Consider the following 21,061-nt stretch of genomic DNA (forward strand, 5'->3'; position numbering starts at 1 on the left):
GCCTTTTGTACCACTGGCAGGGTCGACGTGTTTATTGTGAACACACAGTCTAGGCTCCGGGGCCAAAAATGGACTCGGCGCTGGGTGCCAGGCCCAAGGGAGGAGGAGAATGCCCCCCACGTGCCCCCCTCCCTGGGCACCCCAGCATTCCCACAATGTGTGATCTGCAGGCTTCTTCCAGGCAGTGGAACGGCTCAGCATTTTCAAAGGCCAGCTGAGCAGCCAACTTCGTGCCCCGCCGGCCCCCTCCCCCTCCATTTGTCCGGTACTCGCTGCACTCCGAGGCGCCTGCATTTTTCTTAAGAGTGAAATTGAAAAATTTCTCTTGTGGAGCAGCCTCTCCTGCCTTCCTTAAGAGCCATTCTTGATTTTGGCCAGGAATTGTTGAGCCCACCAATCTTCCAGGTCAATGGGAACAAAATCTAAAAAAAAAGGGGGGGGTGGGGAGAGGAAAAGTTAGACATTTGCAAATTTCCCCACAAAGCAAAGCTGTTTAAGTGTGTCATTTCTTTCCACCCAACCATCAGAGCAGAGGTGGCATTCAGGCAGTTCTCTCCGGTTCGGGAGAATCAATAGCAATAGCAATAGCAGTAGACTTATATACCGCTTCATAGGCCTTTCAGGCCTCTCTAAGCGGTTTACAGAGAGTCAGCATATTGCCCCCAACAATCTGGGTCCTCATTTTACCCACCTCGGAAGGATGGAAGGCTGAGTCAACCCTGAGCCGGTGAGATTTGAACCGCTGAACTGCTGATCTAGCAGTAGCCTGCAGTGCTGCATTTAACCACTGCGCCACCTTGGCTCTTCAGTAGCGGTGGCTGCGGGAGGCTCCACCCACCCGCCCCGACGTAAATGTGCGAGCACTGCGCATGCGCAGATGATGGTGCACATGCATGGATGTGACAGGCACACACGGGCAGACGTGGCGAAATGCGAGCGCGCTCACATTTGCGAACCGGTAGGGAAGATAAGTGAATCGCACCTCTGCTTCAGAGCCATGTTTCTTGACCTGAACGATTTTAAAACAGGTGGACTTCAACTCCCAGAATAGAGTTTTTATTGCTGGCTGGGGAATTTTTACAGGGGTGAGAAACTCTGCTTATGAAATGGCTGTGGAGTTTCTTAGGCATCCAGGTCAGGGTTGTCCCAAAGGTGCTTTTTTAAGAGGCAGCTGGATTTTCTGCAGGTTTTTTTTTAAAGACTTTTCGATTCTCATCCAAGAAGCTTCTTCAGCTCTGACTGGATGGTGGGGAATGGAAGGATTTGCAGACAGCTGGTCATTTGCATCCTTTGGGAGAGTCCTTGAGGCCACATGGAGGTTTGTCTGTTTCCTTAGGGTCACCCGAGTAGTGCAAATGAGTGTGAAGCCTTCTTGTGTTCAACAAGAAGGGACTCCAGGCAGAAAACATCCTGCAGAAAGCAGAGCTCCACAACACACTCCTTTTCAGCAGCTCCAGGCAGTCTCTGCAAAGTTTGCCCAACTCCCTGAGGATGTAGACAAACCTCCAAGTGGCTTCAAGGACTCTCTAAAAGGATTCAAATGACCAGCTCTGTCTGCAAGGAGTATAAATCCTTCCATTCCCCACCATCCAGTTAGAGCTGAAGAAGCTTCCTGGATGAAAAGCAAAACCTCTCCAACGAAAAACCAAAAAGTCCAGTTGCCTCTATTTCTGCTGACTGCCGGCGCTTGCAATTTGGCAGTCCAAATCTCACCAGGCTCCAGATTGAACTCAGCCTTCCATCCTTCTGAGGTGGGTAAAACGAGGACACAGATGGTTGGGGGCAAGGGGCTGATTCTGTAAACTGCTTAGAGAGGGCTGGAAAGCACTGTAAAGTGATGTATAAGTCTAAGTGCCATTGCTATTGCCCTTCCTTCCTTCCTTCCTTCCTTCCTTCCTTCCTTCCTTCCTTCCTTCCTTCCTTCCTTCCTTCCTTGCATCCATCCATCCATCCATCCATCCATCCATCCAGTGGTTAGAATGCAGTATTGCAGGCTAATTCTGCCAGCTGCCAGCAGTTCGAGTCCCACCGGCTCAAGGTTGACCCATCAACCTTCCATCCTTTCAAGGTCGTTAAGCTGAGGACCCAGATTGTTGGGGGCAAATACTCTTGATTCTTCTAGCTGTAAAGCACTGCGAAGCGGGATATAAGTCTAAGGGCTCTTGCTCTTGCTATTTCTCCTATGTTGTAGAGCACTTTTGCTCAACCTTAGCAACTTTAATGCGGGTGGAACTTCAACTCCCAGAATTCCCCAGCCAGATTGCTTCTTCCTGGATTTAGGGAGAAGTAAAGGCTTGGGAATGGATCGTTTCCCTACTCACCTTTCAATTCAGGAGTGGGTGTTTTCTCTGTGTATTGTACTGGGCCAGATCGACCGTCTCCCTGCTCTCGACTGTCCAGTTGCTGTTCCACTTGTTGCCAAGCTAGAAAAGAACGTACAGGATGTCCTCAACTTAGAACTGTCCATTTAGTGACCATGCAAAGTCACGTCGACACTGAAAAAAGCGTCATGCTTACGAATGTTGCAGCATCCCTTGTGGTCCCGATCGAAATTCAAGCGTTGGGCAACTGACTCGTAGTTACGATGGGTTGCAGTGTCCCGGGGTGGTGGTGGTTTGTCATGTGATTCCTCTTTAGTAACCTTCCAACTAAGGTTCACTTAAACCAGTGTTTCTCAACCTTGGCAACTTGAAGATGTCCGGACTTCAACTCCCAGAATTCCCCAGACAGCATTCGCTGTCTGGGGAATTCTGGGAGTTGAAGTCCGGACATCTTCAAGTTGCCAAGGTTGAGAAACACTGATTAACACACACACACCCCAAGTAACTAAGATATCGACCGCAGGGATTCCCTTGGCGAGAAAGCTCGCCAAATGGGGCCAACTCAACTGTCTTGCTTAGCAACGGGAATTTTGGACTCCGTTGTGGTTGTAAGTCAAGGACCCACCTGTTGAAAGGGTCCCCACGCTGATGGATGGTCCCCCTTCCATAAAAAAACCGTTAAGTCAAAAAAGTTTGATTTTGTCGCGCTGTGGTTGTCTTGGTTTCATTTGTGTCTTTTGGCAAGAAAAAAATCAGGGGGAACAACGGCTGATGACCTCTTCTTTTTTTTTTGCAAATAGTTTTTTTTTAAATCTTTTCCCTTTCAAATTCATTCATAGGTATACATTATTATAATTGCTATTTAACATTTGTCTATTCCTCGTTAATCTCTATACTCATTTTTACACACATATATAGAACACAGTTTGGATCACTTTCTTGCCACCCTATGCTGCAACAACTTTCTATCTTCTCAACCTCCTTTCTCTGCCTTCTTCTTTCCTCCTCTCCTTCCTTCATTCTTCTTCCCCTCTCTTTCCCCCCTCTTCCTCTCTTCTCCTCCTCCTTACCCTCTCTCCTACTCTTAGTTCCCCCCTCTTACTTCCTCTGCTTTATCCTTTCTTCCTTTCCCTCCTCATCCTTCCTCCTTTCTTCTTCCCCTCTCTTTCCCCCTCTCCTCCTCCCTTCTCCTCCGTACCTTCTCTCCTACACTTAATTCCCCTCCCTTATGTCCTCTGCTTTACCCTTTCTTCCTTTCCCTTCTCATCCTTCCTTTCTTCTTCTCCTCTTTCCCCTCTCTTTCCCCCACTCTTCCTTTCTTCTCTTCCTCTACATTACCCTTTCTTCCTTTCCCTCTTCATCCTTCCTCCTTTCTTCTTCCCCTCTCTTTCCCCCTCTCCTCCTCCCTTCTCCTCCTTACCTTCTCTCCTACACTTAATTCCCCTCCCTTATGTCCTCTGCTTTACCCTTTCTTCCTTTCCCTCCTCAACCTTCCTCCTTTCTTCTTTCCCTCTCTTTCCTCCTCCCTTCTCCTCCTTCTTACCCTCTCTCCTACTCTTAATTCCCCTCCCTTATGTCCTCTGCATTACCCTTTCTTCCTTTCCCTCCTCAACCTTCCTCCTTTCTTCTTTCCCTCTCTTTCCTCCTCCTTTCTCCTCCTTCTTACCTTCTCTCCTACTTTTAATTCCCCTCCCTTATGTCCTCTGCTTTACCCTTTCTTCCTTTCCCTTCTCATCCTTCCTTTCTTCTTCTCCTCTTTCCCCTCTCTTTCCCCCACTCTTCCTTCCTTCTCTTCCTCTACATTACCCTTTCTTCCTTTCCCTCTTCATCCTTCCTTCATTCTTCTTCCCCTCTCTTTCCCCCACTCCTCCTCCCTTCTCCTCCTTACCTTCTCTCCTACACTTAATTCCCCTCCCTTATGTTCTCTGCTTTACCCTTTCTTCCTTTCCCTCCTCAACCTTCCTCCTTTCTTCTTTCCCTCTCTTTCCTCCTCCCTTCTCCTCCTTCTTACCCTCTCTCCTACTCTTAATTCCCCTCCCTTATGTCCTCTGCTTTACCCTTTCTTCCTTTCCCTCCTCATCCTTCCTTTCTTCTTCTCCACTTTCCCCTCTCTTTCCCCCACTCTTCCTTCCTTCTCTTCCTCTGCGTTACCCTTTCTTCCTTTCCCTCCTCATCCTTCCTTCATTCTTCTTCCCCTCTCTTTCCCCCACTCCTCCTCCCTTCTCCTCCTTTTTACCCTCTCTCCTACTCTTAATTCCCCACCCTTACTTCGTCTGTGTTATCCTTTCTTCCTTTCCCTCCTCAGCCTTCCTCCTTTCTTCTTCCCCTCTCTTTCCCACCGCCCCCTCTCTTCTCCTCCTCCTTACCCTAAATAAGTGGCCGGGTGCCCTTCCTGTCGCCAGTGCGGAGTTTTTGTTCAGCAGATACATTCTCATTGTGCCCAGAGAGAGAGAAATATCTGTCTCTACCTAAAGCGAATTCACAGCCTCCTGATATATACAACCAGTGGTGGAATTCAAACATTTTTACTACAGGTTCTGTGGGCATGGCTTTGTGGGCGTGGCAGGAGAAGGATACTGCAAAATCCCCAATCCCTCCTCACTCTCAAAATTCCCACTCCTGGTTCTCCAGAACCTGGCTGAATACAACCTCTGCATACAACTCAACAGCAACAAGGCATCGGGGATCCATCAGTGTTTTTGCTTCCTCCTAGAACAGCATTTTTCAAACTTCAACTTCCAGAATCCTTCAGCCCACGTGCTGGGAGTTGGGGAATTCTGGGAGTTGAAGTCCACACTTCTTTCATTGGCCACCCTTGAAGACTCCTGTCCCAGAGTCCGCTTACCTTCGTACACAAACCGGACATTTTCTTCGTGAGCTACGGTGTAGTTTTCCTCTATGGTTGTGGGGGGCGAGATCATCAACGGGGGTCTCTTTCCATTGACCCTGTTGAACACAAGCTTGGGAAGGGGGCTGCGAAGACAAAAGAGAGGAGAAGAGGGTTTTATTTAATTCCGTTAGGAATGCGGGTGCTCCTGGACTGACGAACCTGTTGTTTAAGGGCTGTTCAGAGAAGAGAAGGGAAGAGAATAATGGAAATGGAATTGAATGGAATAGAAGGATAGGATAGGATGGGATGGGATGGGATGGGATGGGATGGGATGGAATAGAATAGAATAATGGAAATGGAAAGGAATGGAACGGAATAGAATATAGGATAGGATAGGATAGGATAGGATAGAATCGAATAGAAGAATGGAAATGAAAATGGAAAGGAATGGAATAGAATAAGATAGAATAGGATAGGATAGAATAGAATAAGAATAGAACAGAACAGAATAGAATAATGGAAAGGAATGGAATGGAATATAGGATAGGATAGGATAGGATAGGATAGGATAGGATAGGATAGGATAATGGAAATGGAATGGGATAGAATGAGAATGAGAATGAGAATGAGAATAGAATAGAATAGAATAGAATAATGGAAATGGAAAGGAAAGGAATGGAATATAGGATAGGATAGGAGAGAATAGAATAGAATAATGGAAATGGAAATGGAAATGGAAAGGAATGGAATAGAATAGGATAGGTATAGGTTAGGATAGAATAGAATAGAAGAATGGAAATGAAAATGGAAAGGAATGGAATAGAATAAGATAGGATAGAATAGAATAGAATAAGAACAGAACAGAATAGAATAGAATAGAATGGAAAGGAATGGAATGGAATATAGGATAGGATAGGAAAATGGAAATGGAAAGGAAAGGAATGGAATGGAATGGAATATAGGATAGGAGAGGAGAGAATAGAATAGAATAGAATAGAATAATGGAAATGGAAATGGAAATGGAAAGGAATGGAATAGAATAAGACAGGTTAGGATAGAATAGAATAGAATAGAATATATATATGAGGAAAGGTTGACCATTCATCATCCAAGCTAATTCTTGCACTGGCTGGTCCCAAGGATTTAACAGTTCGTTTATAATCTTTCCTAATCCTGAGTCAGATTAGTGAAAGAGCCACAATCTTTGGCACAGGATGGGTGGAACGTTGCATCAGCCTTCAAAGGAGACGGAGTGGAGCCGTAATCAAAGGAGAATCCCTGGGTTTAAAAATCAAAACAATCACACATCACATCGGAGGCTCCTTGCCTCCCACTCACTCCTCTTCTACCAGAACCATTTTTGAAGGGGCACGGAATTTGCAGAAAATCACTTTGGAATTGCACTTCCAGACCCAAACTGATTTGGAATTCCTAATGAAGCTCTGGATGTGAATCCGGACTGGAAGCGTTCGTGAGAAAAAAATGCAGAGAAGAGCAACCAGGATGATGAGGGGACTGGAGGCTAGAACATATGATGAACGATTGCAGGAACTGGGCCTGGCTAGTCTAGTGGAGAGAAGGACCAGCGGTGATAGGATAGAAGTCTTCCAATATTTGAGGGGCTGCCACAGAGAGGACGCGGTCAAGCTATTTTTCAAAACACCTGAAGGCCAGACAAGGAACAATGGATGGAAACTAGTCAAGGAGAGATTCAACCTGGAAATAAGGAAGAACTTTCTGACAGTGAGAACAATCAACCCATGGAACAGAAGTTGCCTTCAGAAGTTGTGGGAGCTTCATCACTGGAAGCTTTCAAGAAGAGACTGCACTGCCATCTGTCAGAAATGGTGTAGGGTCTCCTGCCTAGGAGGGGGGTTGGACTAGATGACCTATAAGGTCCCTTCCAACTGTGTTAATCTAATCTAATTCTCACTTCCTTTTGAGAATCTGCAAACTCCAACCTCACAGGTTTGCAGTTCAGGTCAATACAATAGGTATTTTCTACTCTACGTACAGGTCCTCGAACACAATCGAGCCCAAAATTTCTGTCGCTAAGCGAGACATTTGTTAAACAAGTTGGCCCCATTTTTTGACCTTTCTTGCCGCAGTCGTTAAGTGAATCTTAGGTTAGTCGCTTTGTTGGGAATCCGGCTTCCCCATCGACTTTGCTTGTCAGAAGGTCGCAAAAGGGGAACATGCCACCCCGGGATGCTGCGACCGTCATAAATACAAGTCAGTTGCCAAAAATCCTGTGGACTGTGGGGATGCTGCAATGACCATTAAGTGTGAAAATCACAGAAACAAGTCACTTGTTCCTGTGATGTCATAACTTCTAAGTGTCTCTGAACAAAGTCAACAAAAAAGCCAACACAGTTCTAAGCTGCATCAACAGAGGGATAGAATCAAGATCACGTGAAGTGTTAATACCACTTTATAAGGCCTTGGTAAGGCCACACTTGGAATACGGCATTCAGTTTTGGTAGCCATGATGTAGAAAAGATGTGGAGACTCTAGAAAGAGTGCAGAGAAGAGCAACAAAGAAGATTAGGGGACTGGAGGCTAAAACATATGAAGAATGGTTGCAGGAACTAGGTATGTCTAGTTGAATGAAAAGAAGGACCAAGGGAGACATGATAGCAGAGTTCCAATATTTCAGGGATTGCTAAAAAGAAGAGGGAGCAAAGCTGTTCTCCAAAACACCTGAGGGCAGGACAAGAAGCAATGGATGGAAATTAATCAAGGAGAGAAGCAACTTAGAACTAAGGAGAAATTTCCTGACAGTGAGAACAATGAATCAGTGGAACAACTTGCCTCCAGGAGTTGTGAATGCTCCAACACTGGAAGTTTTTAGGAAGATGTTGGATAACCATGTGTCTGAAATGGTGTAGGGTTTCCTGTCTAGGCAGGGGGTTGGACTAGAAGACCTCCAAGGTCCCTTCCAACTCTGTTATTCTATTCTATTCTATTCTATTCTATAGTGTTGTACGTTGAGGGCTTACAACTTGCATTGGTGCAAACGAGAACTTTCACAAGCATAAGAATTCAACCTACATTGGCATTCCTCAAACGTGAGTTCTTTTAATTTGAGCCCATCCTTAAGCGAAACAGCCTTAAGTCGAGGACTATCCGCATTCCTTGAATGAAGAGGTGGCTAATTCTACTCCTCTTCCTACTAATAATGTTTGTCCTTTTGTTCAAGCATATGTAAGTCACCATCTAGAATGAGATTCTGGACTTTGTCCCAGTTTCTAAGTTCTCTGGGGCAGGAGTCCAATGCCATATGAGCACATTCTTCCACCTGATCACACTTCCACAACATCAAGCAAGTCACATGTTGTTTACTCTGCCTTCCCAACCCCCCTCCTCCTCCTCCTTCTGTGAACCCATCCAGGCCCTCTCCCAAATTCTCCTTGCAACTGGACACGCATTTTTCCCAAGGTCAGTAGAACAAACGGTCATTGTAAAAAAAAAACGGCCAGCACCAAAGCTGAAAGAGACACAACAAGTTGGGAAATGCAGGAAATGAATCAAAGGGGATCGATAACGCACCTATGTTGATGTGCGTCTCTGACCTCACTCTGGTGCCTTCCCGGCCCAAATTATATATTTTACCAACTGATAACCCAGCGTTGTCCTGATATTTATTTATCCTAATCCTTTATTTATCCAAAGCCTTGATTTCGACAGCAATTAAATTAGAGTAGAGTACGGTAGAAGAGAACGGAATACGGAATAGAATAGAGTAGAATAGAATAGAATAGAATAGAATAGAATAGAGAATCAGGAATAGAGTAGAGTAGAGTAGGAACAGGAATGGAATGGAATAGAGAATAAGGAATAGAGTAGAGTAGGAATAGGAAATAGGAAATGGAATAAAAGAGAAGAGAAGAGAGAATAAGGAATAGAGTAGAGTAGAGTAGAGTAGAGTAGAGTAGAGTAGAGTAGAGTAGAGTAGAGTAGGAATAGGAATGAAATGGAATGGAATAGAATAGAATAGAATAGAGAATCAGGAATAGAGTAGAGTAGGAATAGGAAATAGGAAATAGGAAATGGAATAGAATAGAATAGAGAATAAGGAGTAGAGTAGAGTAGGAATAGGAATGGAATGGAATAGAATAGTAATAGAGAATCAGGAATAGAGTAGAGTAGGAATAGGAAATAGGAATAGAATAGAATAGAATAGAATCCTTTATTGGCCAAGTATGATTGGACACAAGGAATTTGTCTTTGGTGCATATGCTCTCAGTGTACATAAGGGGAATAAAAAAAATACATTCATCAAGAATAAAAAGATGCAACACTTAGTGATAGTCAAATTAGTTCCAAATCTTTTCCCTGTGTCCCCAGAAGCATCAAGAAAGGTGATACCACCCTAATTTCTAATGATGGATTTTCCCCCTTACCAGAGGGAGCCCCCTTGTGGAGTACTGTGAAACCGTTACCATGGTGACTCTACTGTGCTGCACTGTAGAAACCATTTTACGGCAGTACGGTAGAAGCCATTGTAAGGCACAACAGGTTGTATCTTAGCAGAACACTCTCCCCCAAGGGGTATTAGGGATATCTTACCCCCACAGTATTTGTTTCCAGAGGGCAAGTAATCTGTGTACAAAGTTTGAAATTGCTCGAGGCATTCCAGAGTTATGCTGGAACACACGCACATGCGTACACATAGATAGATAGATGATAGATAGATAGATAGATAGATAGATAGATAGATAGATAGATAGATGATAGATAGATAGATAGATAGATAGATAGATAGATAGATTAAATAAACTTTGAGATAAAAGTTTTTATTTGGGGGGGGGGATGAATTGCACTGTTTTCTGTCCCCTTTCCATGCCTAAACATTGCAATGGCCAGATATCTTTTTTTTTACCCCTCCACGAGGTCTAGAATCTTGTGCATAAATAGAAAGAGTAAACTTTGCAAACTGCCACTTGAACGATGTCTATCATACAATGGTACCATAGTCTTAACTTAGCATTAAACGTGATTACTTAAACATGCCACATTTGCAGATTGTACACAAAAGCACTAAGACACATCATGGATTAGTGGCTCACAGTTGGCTAGGCTTATACAACATAAATTAGCCAATCATATCTTAGGTTTTTTTATACCAATTCAGCCCACAGGATTTCTATATACTCCAGCATATTCTCACCAATGTAGACCCCTAAAGAAAACTATAATTCCCTTAACCATGTTCAAGCCAATCCTTCAAATGCAGCTAAGTGAATTTATATATAATCCACCACCTTAAAGTTGCTGTTTATGGCAAAAGCTAATTTCTCTCTAGTTTTAGCATCTAATTCAGACTTTCCAACTATTTTCTGGCTTAGGATCTTGGTTTTAGAGGGGGGTGTGTGCTTTGGTGTCCCCTGGGTTAGTTCATGCTCCCTCAAGCTCTTCCTAGCCAGAAAATGGGTTAATTTTTGTTACATCATTTAACATGTGTTGTGCAAATGCTGCTATTAAGCAAAGAAAGATTTACGAAGCACTTTTTGGACTCTTGCTACATAAGTAAATACACAGGACCATAAATTATATAGACCAAAAGGAAGATAACTTTGTCAATGGGAGGTTGAGTATCTTCCAAGTAGGTGGATTACCTTCGCGGTCTTGCGTAAAAGTCTTTTATTTTAGCAAAGATGGTCACAGCGCTTCAACAACACATTGAATTTTCAAAGCAGTTCAGCTATGGTAATGATAGATACAAACCGGGGGGGTGAAATTCAAAATTTTTGACTACCGGTTCTGTGGGCATGGCTTGGTGGGAATGGCAGGGGAAGGATACTGCAAAATCCCCATTCCCTCCCCACACTGGGGCCAACCAGAGGTGATATTTGCCGGTCCTCTGAACTACTCAAAATTTCCGCTACCGGTTCTCCAGAACCTGCTGAATTTCACCCTGATACAAGCTCAAGGTAAACCGCTCCAAACTCGATTGCAGAAAATAGGATTTCAGCAACAGAATGGTCAATGCCTGGAATGCACTACCTGATTCTGTTTTTGCATCCCCAAACCTCCATAATTTTAACCTGTCTACTGTAGACCTCACCCCATTCCTAAGAGGTCTGTAAGGGGCGCGCATAAGCACACCAGCGTGCCCACCATCCCTGTCCTACTGTCTCCATTTATTCGTACCCGTTTACTGTGTTTATCTTTATGTTTATGCTTATACCGGTTATCTTTTACATGTTTGACAAACTAAATAAAATAAAAATATGGTGAGTTCTAGTCCTGTCTTTGGCATGAAACCAGCTAGGTGATGTTGTGCCAGCCACTTTCTCTCGGCCACAGGAAGGAGGCAATGGCAAATGTCTTCTGAAAAATGTGGCCCAAAAAATTGCAGGGACTTCGCCAGAGAATCGAACACAATGGAATGGAAGCGTGAGGGGGAAGAGTTAACAATGGCTGGGCTTGCAAGTATCCAAACCAGCCAGAAACTAAACCAACACTGCCTGGACTTCAAGCCATGTATAACGCAAAGTGATAATTTGCTTCGCAACACAAAATGGTTTTTCTAAACCCAGGGAAATAGTATTGTCTACTTTTTCAGGGCCCTTTGAGGCGTGGAGAAAGGATTTTGAACCCAAACTCAACTTACGACCACAATCGAGCCCAAAATTTAGCTAGCAAACGAGGCATTAGATCGGTGAGTTTTGACCCGTTTTACGATTTCCCTTGCCACGTGAATCGCTGCCGTTGTTAAGTCAGTCCCACGGTTGTGAGGAGGATCTGTTTTCCCTGTTGACCTGGCGGGTCAGAAGGTCACAAAAGGGGATTCCCCCCCCCACCTCCGGGACACTGGGATCGTCACAAATATGAGTCAGATGTTGAACAGCCTAATATAAATCACGTGACCATGGGGATGTTGCAACAGTCGTAAGTGTGGAAAGAAAGATCAGGAAGTCTCTACTTTCAGTGCCGTTGTAACTTTGAATGGTCACTAAATGAACTGTGGTAGGTCAAAGACTACCTGTGCAGTATTGTAGTTGCGTAATCAAAATTAATGCAGTTGTGTAATGCAAACGGCAGTATCAGGTAAACTCAAGGGTGGATCCATTTCTCACCACAAACAAATTCTATACCTGTGGGATTTTTTTTCAACCACAAAATAGTTTAACACATGCTATAATTTACCCCCAATTACCCAAAGCACAACTGTTGTGTTCATCGAACCAACAATCTATACTTATATATAAATGGCTCTGTGTGTGTGTGTGTGTGTGTGTCTGTGTGTGTGTGTGTGTGTGTCTGTGTCTGTGTGTTCCAGCATAACTCTGGAACGCCTCAAGCAATTTCAACCAAACTTGGTACACAGATGACTTACTCTCTGGAAACAAATACTGTGGGGATAAAACACCCCTAACACCCCTCAATGTGTGTGTTCTGTAAAGATACAGCCTGTTGTGCCTTCAAACAACTTCTACTGTACTGCTTCCGTAAGATGGCTTCTACTGAACAGCAGTGGAGTTGCCATGGTAATGGCTTTACAGTACTCCACATGGGGGCTCCCTTTGGTAAGGGGGAAAATCCAACATTAGAAATTACGTTTGGACCGGACATTGTCCCCCTATGAATAAATACCTGGGCAACGCCAGGGTTATCAATTTGTGCCCAAATAAATGAACAATTCATATTACGGCATGGTGGTGACCAACTTTGGGGGTTTTCAAACATTTTTCAGGCTGCAGCACATGTTCAAAATGGAAATAAACAAGTGGGAGTTTCCTAGATTAAGAGGTGAAGCTCAAAGCTTGCACAGATAATCCTCAATTCACAATCCTTCGTTTAGCGACGGTTCAAAGTTACAACAGTACCGGGGGGGGGGAAGGGACTTGCAACCAGTCTTTGCACCCTATGACTGTTGTAGCATCCTCACAGTTACGCGATTCAAAATTCGGGGGTATGGCATTTGGCATATTATTCACAAATGGTTGCAGGATCCCGGGGTCATGCGTGGCCTTCTCAGCTGGCTTCCCACAAGCAAATTGGGGGGTGGGTCACTGGTTTTGCTTTGCAACTGCATGATTCACTTAGCAACTGGAGAGGTTTTGCTTAACAACGGTGGCATTACTCACTAAACAACTTGCCTTGCTTGGAAATGAAAATTCTGTTCCCAAATTGTCATAATTCGAGAAATATTTGTACAAAATGGGCTACGTTGGAGTGAATTTTTTTTCCATCCTCAATCCTTCCAAACTCACCACTTCCAACACTATTTCCAAAACTCTGTCCTGCTTAGCCCAACAGGCTGAATGGTTGCATTTCCATTTCAGGCTGGATTATATACCACAGGCAGTCCGCGACTCACTAAATGATTCATTTAGTGACCGCACAAAGTTATGATGGCACTGAAAAAAAGTGACTTATGGCCATATTTCACAGTTACAACCTTTGCAGCATCCACATAATCAAAATTCAGAGGCTGGGCAACTGGTTCATTTTTAAGGCGGTTGCTGTGTCCCAAGGTCACTTGATCCCCTTTTGTGATTGTCTGACCAGCAAAGTCAAAAGGGAAGCTAGATTCACTTAACAACGTGGTTACTAACTTAACCCCTGCCATGATTCACTTAACAACTGGGTTACTAACTTGTCAACTTCAGGGGCTCAGTTAACAAGTGTGGCAAGAACAGTCATAAAACGGGGCAGAACTCACTTAACAAATGTCTCACTTAACCACAGAAATTTGGGGCTCCATTGTGGTCATAAATCAAGGGCTACCTGTGAATCCAAGCAGACAGCATATAAACCCAAAATCGAATACGTTTGAACAAAAGATCTCTGCAATTAGCCATCCAATTACTTCTGTCTAGTCTAAAAGATAAAGGTAAAGGTTCCCCTCGCACATATGTGCTAGTCGTTCCTGACTCTAGGGGGCGGTGTTCATCTCTGTTTCAAAGCCGAAGAGCCAGCGCTGTCCGAAGACGTCTCCATGGTCATGTGGCCGACATGACTCAATGCTGAAGGTGCACAAAATGCTGTTACCTTCCCACCAAAGGTGGTCCCTATTTTTCTACTTGCATTTTCAGAAGCTGGGACAAGTAACGGGAGCTCACTCCATTACGCAGGGCTTGGGATTCGAACCACCGACCTTTCTGATCGACAAGCTCAGTGTCTTAGCCACTGAGCCACCGCATCCCTCACTGTCTAGTCTAGTGGACTTCAACTCCCAGAATTCCCCAGCCAGTGCCTACAGATCTTTAAAGCTGTTATGGTTGAAAAACAGGAGTCTAGACGCTGGCTGAGGAATCCTGGGAGTTGAAGTCCACCTCTCTTAACCTTAACTTTGAGAACATCCCTTTTCCTCCATCTGGGGGGTGGGGGGAGTTATCCAAGCCAAGTACCCAGAAGAGCAAAGACAGCCTTGCTGGGTGGCTCAGTGGCTCAGACACTGAGCTTGTTGATCAGAAAGGTCAGCGGTTCGAATCCCTAGTATGGGTCTCCTGCATGAGCAGGGGGTTGGACTAGATGACCTCCAAGGTCCCTTCCAACTCTGTTACTGTTAAGAGTGTGCCGGGGCACCCAAAGGAATGCAAAAGAGCCCCAGTGCTCAGCATCTCCTCCCCGCCCAATTGCAGAAAATATGCCTTCAGCAGCAGAGGGGCCCATACCTGGAATGCTCTACCTGACTCTGTGGTTTCTTCCCCAAACCCCCAAAAATTTAACCTTAGACTGCCTACCATGGACCTCACCCCATTCCTAAGAGGTCTGTAAGGGGGCGTGCATAAGCGCACCAGCGTGCCCACCCTCCCTGTCCTTTTCATTTGTATCCTTTCATGTATTCAAAATCATGTTTATGCTTTTATCTGTTATCGGTTTTTTTATTTAATTTTCCAGTAATAAACACACATAATTTGTGGATATTGCATTGACTGGGTCAAATCTTTTTGGAACCCCATTAACAATAATAATACAAACAGTATGTGAAATTCTTATCTTCCAACTTCAACTATATTGATCTCCTTTCATATTTCTTTTACATCCCCCCCCCTTTAATTCATTTAAAAATAAACAACTTTTCTTTGCCCCCCCTATATTTGTTATCCCTTCCTAGGAATTTGGCCTTCCACATTATGAAAATCACTCCTTATGCCACCATAGCTTCAATGTTCCAAAAGCGTGGGATCTTTGATCTGTTATCTCATATATGCATGACAAATCCATTGCAACTCCCTAAAATTGTAGCCTAAGGAAGGCGGGCATTGAACAGGTTTAGCCCGCCTCCTTCATGCTCCTGCACCCCCCCCCCTTACACACACACCTCTTCTCCTCTGCCTTGCCCTTCTCTAGTCTAGGGCAAAGGCTGCCTGCTGGGCACCTGCCCCCACCTCTCATCTCATGACATCATTTGACGTCACCTGCCTACTCCCCCTTCCCTCCCCCAAAGGAGATTCCCCTCCCTCCAGGCGGCACGTGGGAGCGGGTTGTCCTTGCCAGCCACGTGGCTCGGAGGGGGTGATAGCCGCCGGGTGGAGGGGGTGGGGGGCGGGCAACCCCCCCTCTCCTTCTACCACACCCCCTACCCCCCTCCTCCCTCTTCCCCCCGCCCCTTGGGAGCCATGTGGCCACAAGGACAGCAGGCAGCCTCCCCACAAGGTCACCTCCACTTCCCTTCCGGGGAGGCTGCCAGCCGCTCTGCCCGAGACCCCAACCCGGACCAGCCTGGCCGTCCAGGGGCGACCCTCTGGCCTCCACCCATCGCCCCCCGCCCCGGGCAAAGGGGACCGCGGGCGGCGGAGCCAGCCTGCGGGCAAGCAGCGCGCAAGGTCACCGGGCAGAGGGGGGACGTCCTCTCGCCGCCGCGGGGTTGCCTCGCCGGCCTGGACGACCCCTACCATCACGGGACCCCCGCCTCACCTTGCAAGGGGCCACGAGCCCAGCTCCGGCTGCTGTTGGTGCTGCTGTTGCTGCTGCGGCCGCCGGCATTTCAGATCGACCAATTTGCTCTCCACCTGCTGCGTGGGACCTGCGGGGGCGAGAGAGAGAGAGGCGCGATCCGGACACCTGGCTGGGCCTGCGGAACGGCCCGACACTTGACAGCCCGTCCGGGATGGGAGGGGGGATGCAATTAAAGGAGGGGTGGGCGCCTTTTGCAGAACGAGCAAGGGCTGAGCTCGCAGATTTTCCTAGATGGGGGGGGATCGCGGCTCCCGATCTTCCCCCTGGTGGCTGGGGATGATGGGCATTGTGGTCCGGGGTACTGCCTTACCTGTCCTCCTCTGCGTGGCTAGCTTGCTCGGGCCCTTGGTAATGGTGTACATCATCGGCGTCCCCTCCGCCGGAGCAAGGCTGGCCAGGCGCTCAAGTGTTCCCGATCCTAAGGCAGGGGATCCAGCTCCCTGCTGGGCATTTCCCGGGAGCCGGGTTCGAAAGAGGCTCCTCCCGTTGGGGAGGGCCGCCCCGCCTTTCGGCCACAGTCCCCGCACCGCTTGCAGGACCCCAAGGGAGACGGCCAGAGAGATAGAGAGACTTCCCTTCGCCGGCCTGGGATTTTCACTTGGCCGGCCACAAGGCGCCAGTCCCCTTTAAGGCCGCCCAGCGCAGGGCCGGCCAGCCGGAGCTTCCCTCCAGCACGCCCCCCTCCCCACCCTCGTGGCTGCGCTTTTTTAAAGGCGCCGAGCGCTTTTGGCCGGGACTCCAGGCTTGGGTTGCGCAAGGGAGGCGCCCCGTGGGAGCTTGCCTGCCTGGATCGGCTCCCGTGACGTTCCCACGTGGGTTCCGAGCCCGGGCAATCGCGAGATAAAGAGGGGCAGGGCAGCCCGTTGCAAGCTTACTTATTTATGTATTTGCTTATGTATTTATTATTTATTTGTTGTGTTATGTTTTTTTTTCATTTGTTGCAAAAGGAAAGGTTCCCCTCGCACACACAGTATGTGCTAGTGGTTCCCGACTCTAGGGGGCTGTGTTCATCTCCATTTCAAAGCCGAATAGCCAGCGCTGTCCGGAGCTGCTAGGTTGGCAGAAGCTGGGACAAGTAACGGGAGTTCCCTCGTTAGGGATTCGAACCGCCGAACTGCTGAACTTTCTGATTGACAAGTTGTGTCTTAGCCACTGAGCCATCACGTTCCTTTATCTATCTATCTATCTATCTATCTATCTATCTATCTATCTATCTATCTATCTATCTATCTATCTATCTATCTATCTATCTATCTATCATCTATCTATCATCTATCTTTTTTCTATTTCTTTTTTCTAATTTCAGGTTTTCCATTTTACATCATGTTGTCTTAAACATATTCCTCTTTGTTTCATAATTTCTCATTTTTACAATATATACATGGTTAGCCATTATGGATGAGATGGGCATCTAACAAGCTATTGCTGGATGCCCATCTCATCTATAGAATAGAATGGAATGGAATTGGGAAAGACTAGAGAATAGAATAGAATAGAATAGAATAGAATAGAGTTCTTCATTGGCCCAGTGTGATTGGACACACAAGAGCATGGTGCAGATGCTCTCAGTGTACAAAAAAGACAAGATACATTCATCAAGAATCATAAGGTACAACACTTAATGATAGTCATAGGCAATATGCAATCAAATCATAGTAGGAAACAATATCAATATAAATCATAAGGATACAAGCAACAAAGTTACAGTCATACAGTCACAAGTGGGAGGAGATGGGTGACAGGAACGATGAGAAGATTAATAGTAATGCAGCCTTAGTGAATAGTTTGACAGTGTTGAGGGAATTATTTGTTTAGCAGAGTGATGGCGTTTGGGGGGAAACTGTCCTTGTGCATAGTTGTTCTGGTGTGAAGTGCCCTGTAGCCTTGTTTTGAGGGTAGGAGTTGAAACAATTCATGTCCAGGATGCGAGGGGTCTGTAGATATTTTCACAGCCTTCTTTTTGACTGGTGCAGTGCCCAGGTCCTCAATGAAAGACAGGTTGGTAGCCATTGTTTTTTCTGCAGTTCTAATTATCCTCTGAAGTCTGTGCCTGTATGACTTGGCTACCCTTTTCTGCAGTTGTTTGCCAACTTCAGCAATTTTTAGAAGGGTGGACTTCAAGTCCCAGAATTCCCCAGCCGACTTTAAGATGTGTGCACTTTTGCACCTCTTCAAATGGTCAAGGTTGAGAAACAATCTTTTCAAATGGTCAAGGTTGAGAAACAATCCTCTTATTGGTTGCAAAGTACATGGAACAAAACAAAAAAGTATAACATGGCAACAACAGTATATATAAATGTGTGTATATAAGGTGTGTGTGTGTGTGTGTGTGTGTATGTATGTATAGATAGATAGATAGATGATAGATAGATAGATAGATAGATAGATAGATAGATAGATAGATAGATAGATAGATAGATAGATAGATAGTCTGGGCAACTGAATGGAGCAAGCAGAGTATTTAATGGCCAGATGCTCTTCCTGTTGCCAATGTGGAGTTTTGTTCAGCAGATATATTCTCACTGTGCCCAGAGAAGAAATACCTAGGATCGAACTATATATGTATATGTATATGTATATGTATATGTATATGTATATGTATATGTATATGTATATGTATATGTATATGTATATGTATATGTATATGTATATGTATATATATACATACTTTTAATATATACATACTTTTAATAAATAGCACGTATACATTTTAATACAGTATGTTTTACTCTTTGCAGTTATTTTTTAATATTTATTTTAATATCTGCTATTTTTTTACCCTCTGGAATGCGGTAGTTTATAAATCTTATACATTAAATACATACATGGTTTCATTCATGAACCATAGCCTATGAAACTCAAAGCACAAAACACTTACCGTTGTTTTGCTCACTAAAGCAGAGACTGGTGATTACATCAAAATATTTATAAACGTGTCAGGGTTCCAAGAGCATCCAAAATTAAATCAGAGCCCAAGGCAAAGGATTCCTCAAAGTTCCAATTTATTAAGAGAGCCACATTGGCACATCTGGGAAAACCCAAATCTGAAAGCTTCCCAGTTGAAAGTTCAAGATCTTGTCCCCACACCCACCAGCCCATCACGTGGTCGAATCTCCCACTGCCATGCTGGCAGCTTCCACCCATCCAATTCCGGTCAGGTGCAGAGGTTCAAAGACAAAGGATGACCTTGGCTTTCTAGAAAGAATGTTGTTATGGCTACATAGCATCTAACTCCGTACAATCCATTTTCCCACGATTGAAAATGCATAGTAGAATAATAGAAAGTGTAGCAGACCAAAGATCCAAAAGAAAAGATGGCTGCAGACCTGACGACGTGTCAATTGCTGTTGCGATTTAAAAAGTCATAAAATTCACACGGTTTAAGTTACGCGAATGGCTTTGCTTTAAGAACACGCAGAAATCTTTTGCTTTTTGTGTTCAAAGACTGCCTCATGTCTATCTCTTGGACAGCTTCATTATTTTGGCACCGACGCTTCTGCCTTGGTGATCCAGTGATGTGTTTTGAAGGCAGGTAGTCCTCGATTTATGACCGCCGCTGGAATTAGAATTCCCTTTGCTAAGCTGGGAGGTTATTAAAGTGAGCTTTAATTTCATAAGCTTTAACCCTGGTGGTTAACATTTTCTTTTAATGTAGGCCGATTAGTGTACCTTCAAAGTGGCAATGAACTGATTGTCAGTTTATTTGAATAAAGAGGCTTAGAATAAATAAACTTAGAATAAGTCTATTTATTCAAAGTCCATTTATTCAAAGTGAAGTCTAAGCAAATCGCTGCCGTTGTTAAGTGAATCGTGCAGCCATTAAGCGAATCCAGCTTCACCCATTGATTTGGTTTGTTGGAAGTAAGCTGGGAAGGTCTCAAAGAGTGATCACATGGCTCCCGAGGATCTACAACCATTGTGAATACATGCCCATTGCCAGAAAAACCTGAATTCTGATCACATGATCCTGGGGATGCAGCTTAAGACATTATTTTTAGTGCCGTCATTCCAAACAGTCACTAAATGAACTGTTGTAAGTCGAGGACCACCTGTACAGGTAATCCTTGGTGGGTTTAGAGACTGTTCAAGATTACAACAGCACTGGGGAAAAAAATTAATTCATGACTGTTTTCACCCTGTAGGGAGTTAGAGCCTACCTTTCTCCTAGAAAAATGAAATATCCTGGGAAATATTGAAAAGGCAGATTATTATATTTCCCTGGATCAGAAATGCAGAAACATGTTTTTTAGGAAGGAAACAGGCTCACTCTTAATAGCCCCCACCTTTCTCAATGGGCCATTAGGGGCTCTGAGCTAATCTACTCTACATAACAAAGATAGGAGTAGCCTTCAACATAAACTCACCACATGGCATTTGGAAACACAACCAAACTTGGACTCAAAACACAGCCTAGAGAGTTGCCCCTGCATGGCCCCGCGGGAGTCTGACGACCAATCAGAATATATTTCTTACACGGGAACAGGAAACAGAGAGGTGGGGCCGAACAGAGAGTATAAAGCCAGAAACTTTCAGCATCTCGCTCTCTCTTCTTCTTAACCCAACATCTGGAAGCATGTGACACTCCCCCCCCCCTTTTCTGTTCAGGAGCTCAAGCCATGCGATCCTGTCCACCATTAAACCATCTTTCCAAGCAGCCTCCATTATTTCCAATGTCATTTTCTCCACTTGGAACTGAACCCAGAAGGATACTTCTTCCAACAGCACTTAAGACCGTTGCAGCACGTGATCAGAATTCAGACTTTTGACAACTGGTTCATATTTATGACGGCTGCAGTTTCCCCACCCATCCACGGGGTCATGGGATCGTCTTTTGCAACCTTCCGACAAGCAAAGTCGACCGGAAATCTAAATTCACTTCTCGCTGGTTCTACTTCTTCAGTTATAGAGAAATTATAGAGAAGAACTTAGGGAAGCGGTGATGAACTTTTTCAGCACCAAGTGCCAAAAAGGTCGCCCGGAAAAAGCGCACATGCAT

The 21,061-nt window shown here is 45.0% G+C and overlaps 1 protein-coding gene across 2 annotated transcripts; it reads right to left on the bottom strand.

Moving 5' to 3' along the window:
* Positions 1 to 16,713, bottom strand: MCRIP2 (MAPK regulated corepressor interacting protein 2). 2 transcript variants are annotated; one of them, XM_087728673.1, is made up of 5 exons: positions 16,376 to 16,707; positions 16,024 to 16,132; positions 5,167 to 5,294; positions 2,322 to 2,423; positions 1 to 422 (listed from the first exon to the last, which is right to left on the bottom strand). In XM_087728673.1, the coding sequence occupies exons 1-5, from the start codon at positions 16,428 to 16,430 to the stop codon at positions 352 to 354; spliced, it is 465 nt and encodes a 154-aa protein (XP_087584799.1). In that variant the 5' UTR covers positions 16,431 to 16,707; the 3' UTR covers positions 1 to 351. The 2 variants fall into 2 exon arrangements, with proteins under 2 accessions (XP_087584799.1, XP_087584800.1); XM_087728674.1 differs by lacking the exon at positions 1 to 422 and adding an exon at positions 975 to 1,009 and having other exon boundaries at positions 16,376 to 16,713.
* Between the last annotated feature and the right edge of the window lie 4,348 nt (positions 16,714 to 21,061).

This window comes from Thamnophis sirtalis, unplaced genomic scaffold (assembly GCF_051295495.1).
Source record: "Thamnophis sirtalis isolate CommonGarterSnake01/CBP01778 unplaced genomic scaffold, rThaSir2_p1.2 scaffold_14, whole genome shotgun sequence".
NCBI lineage: Eukaryota > Metazoa > Chordata > Lepidosauria > Squamata > Natricidae > Thamnophis > Thamnophis sirtalis.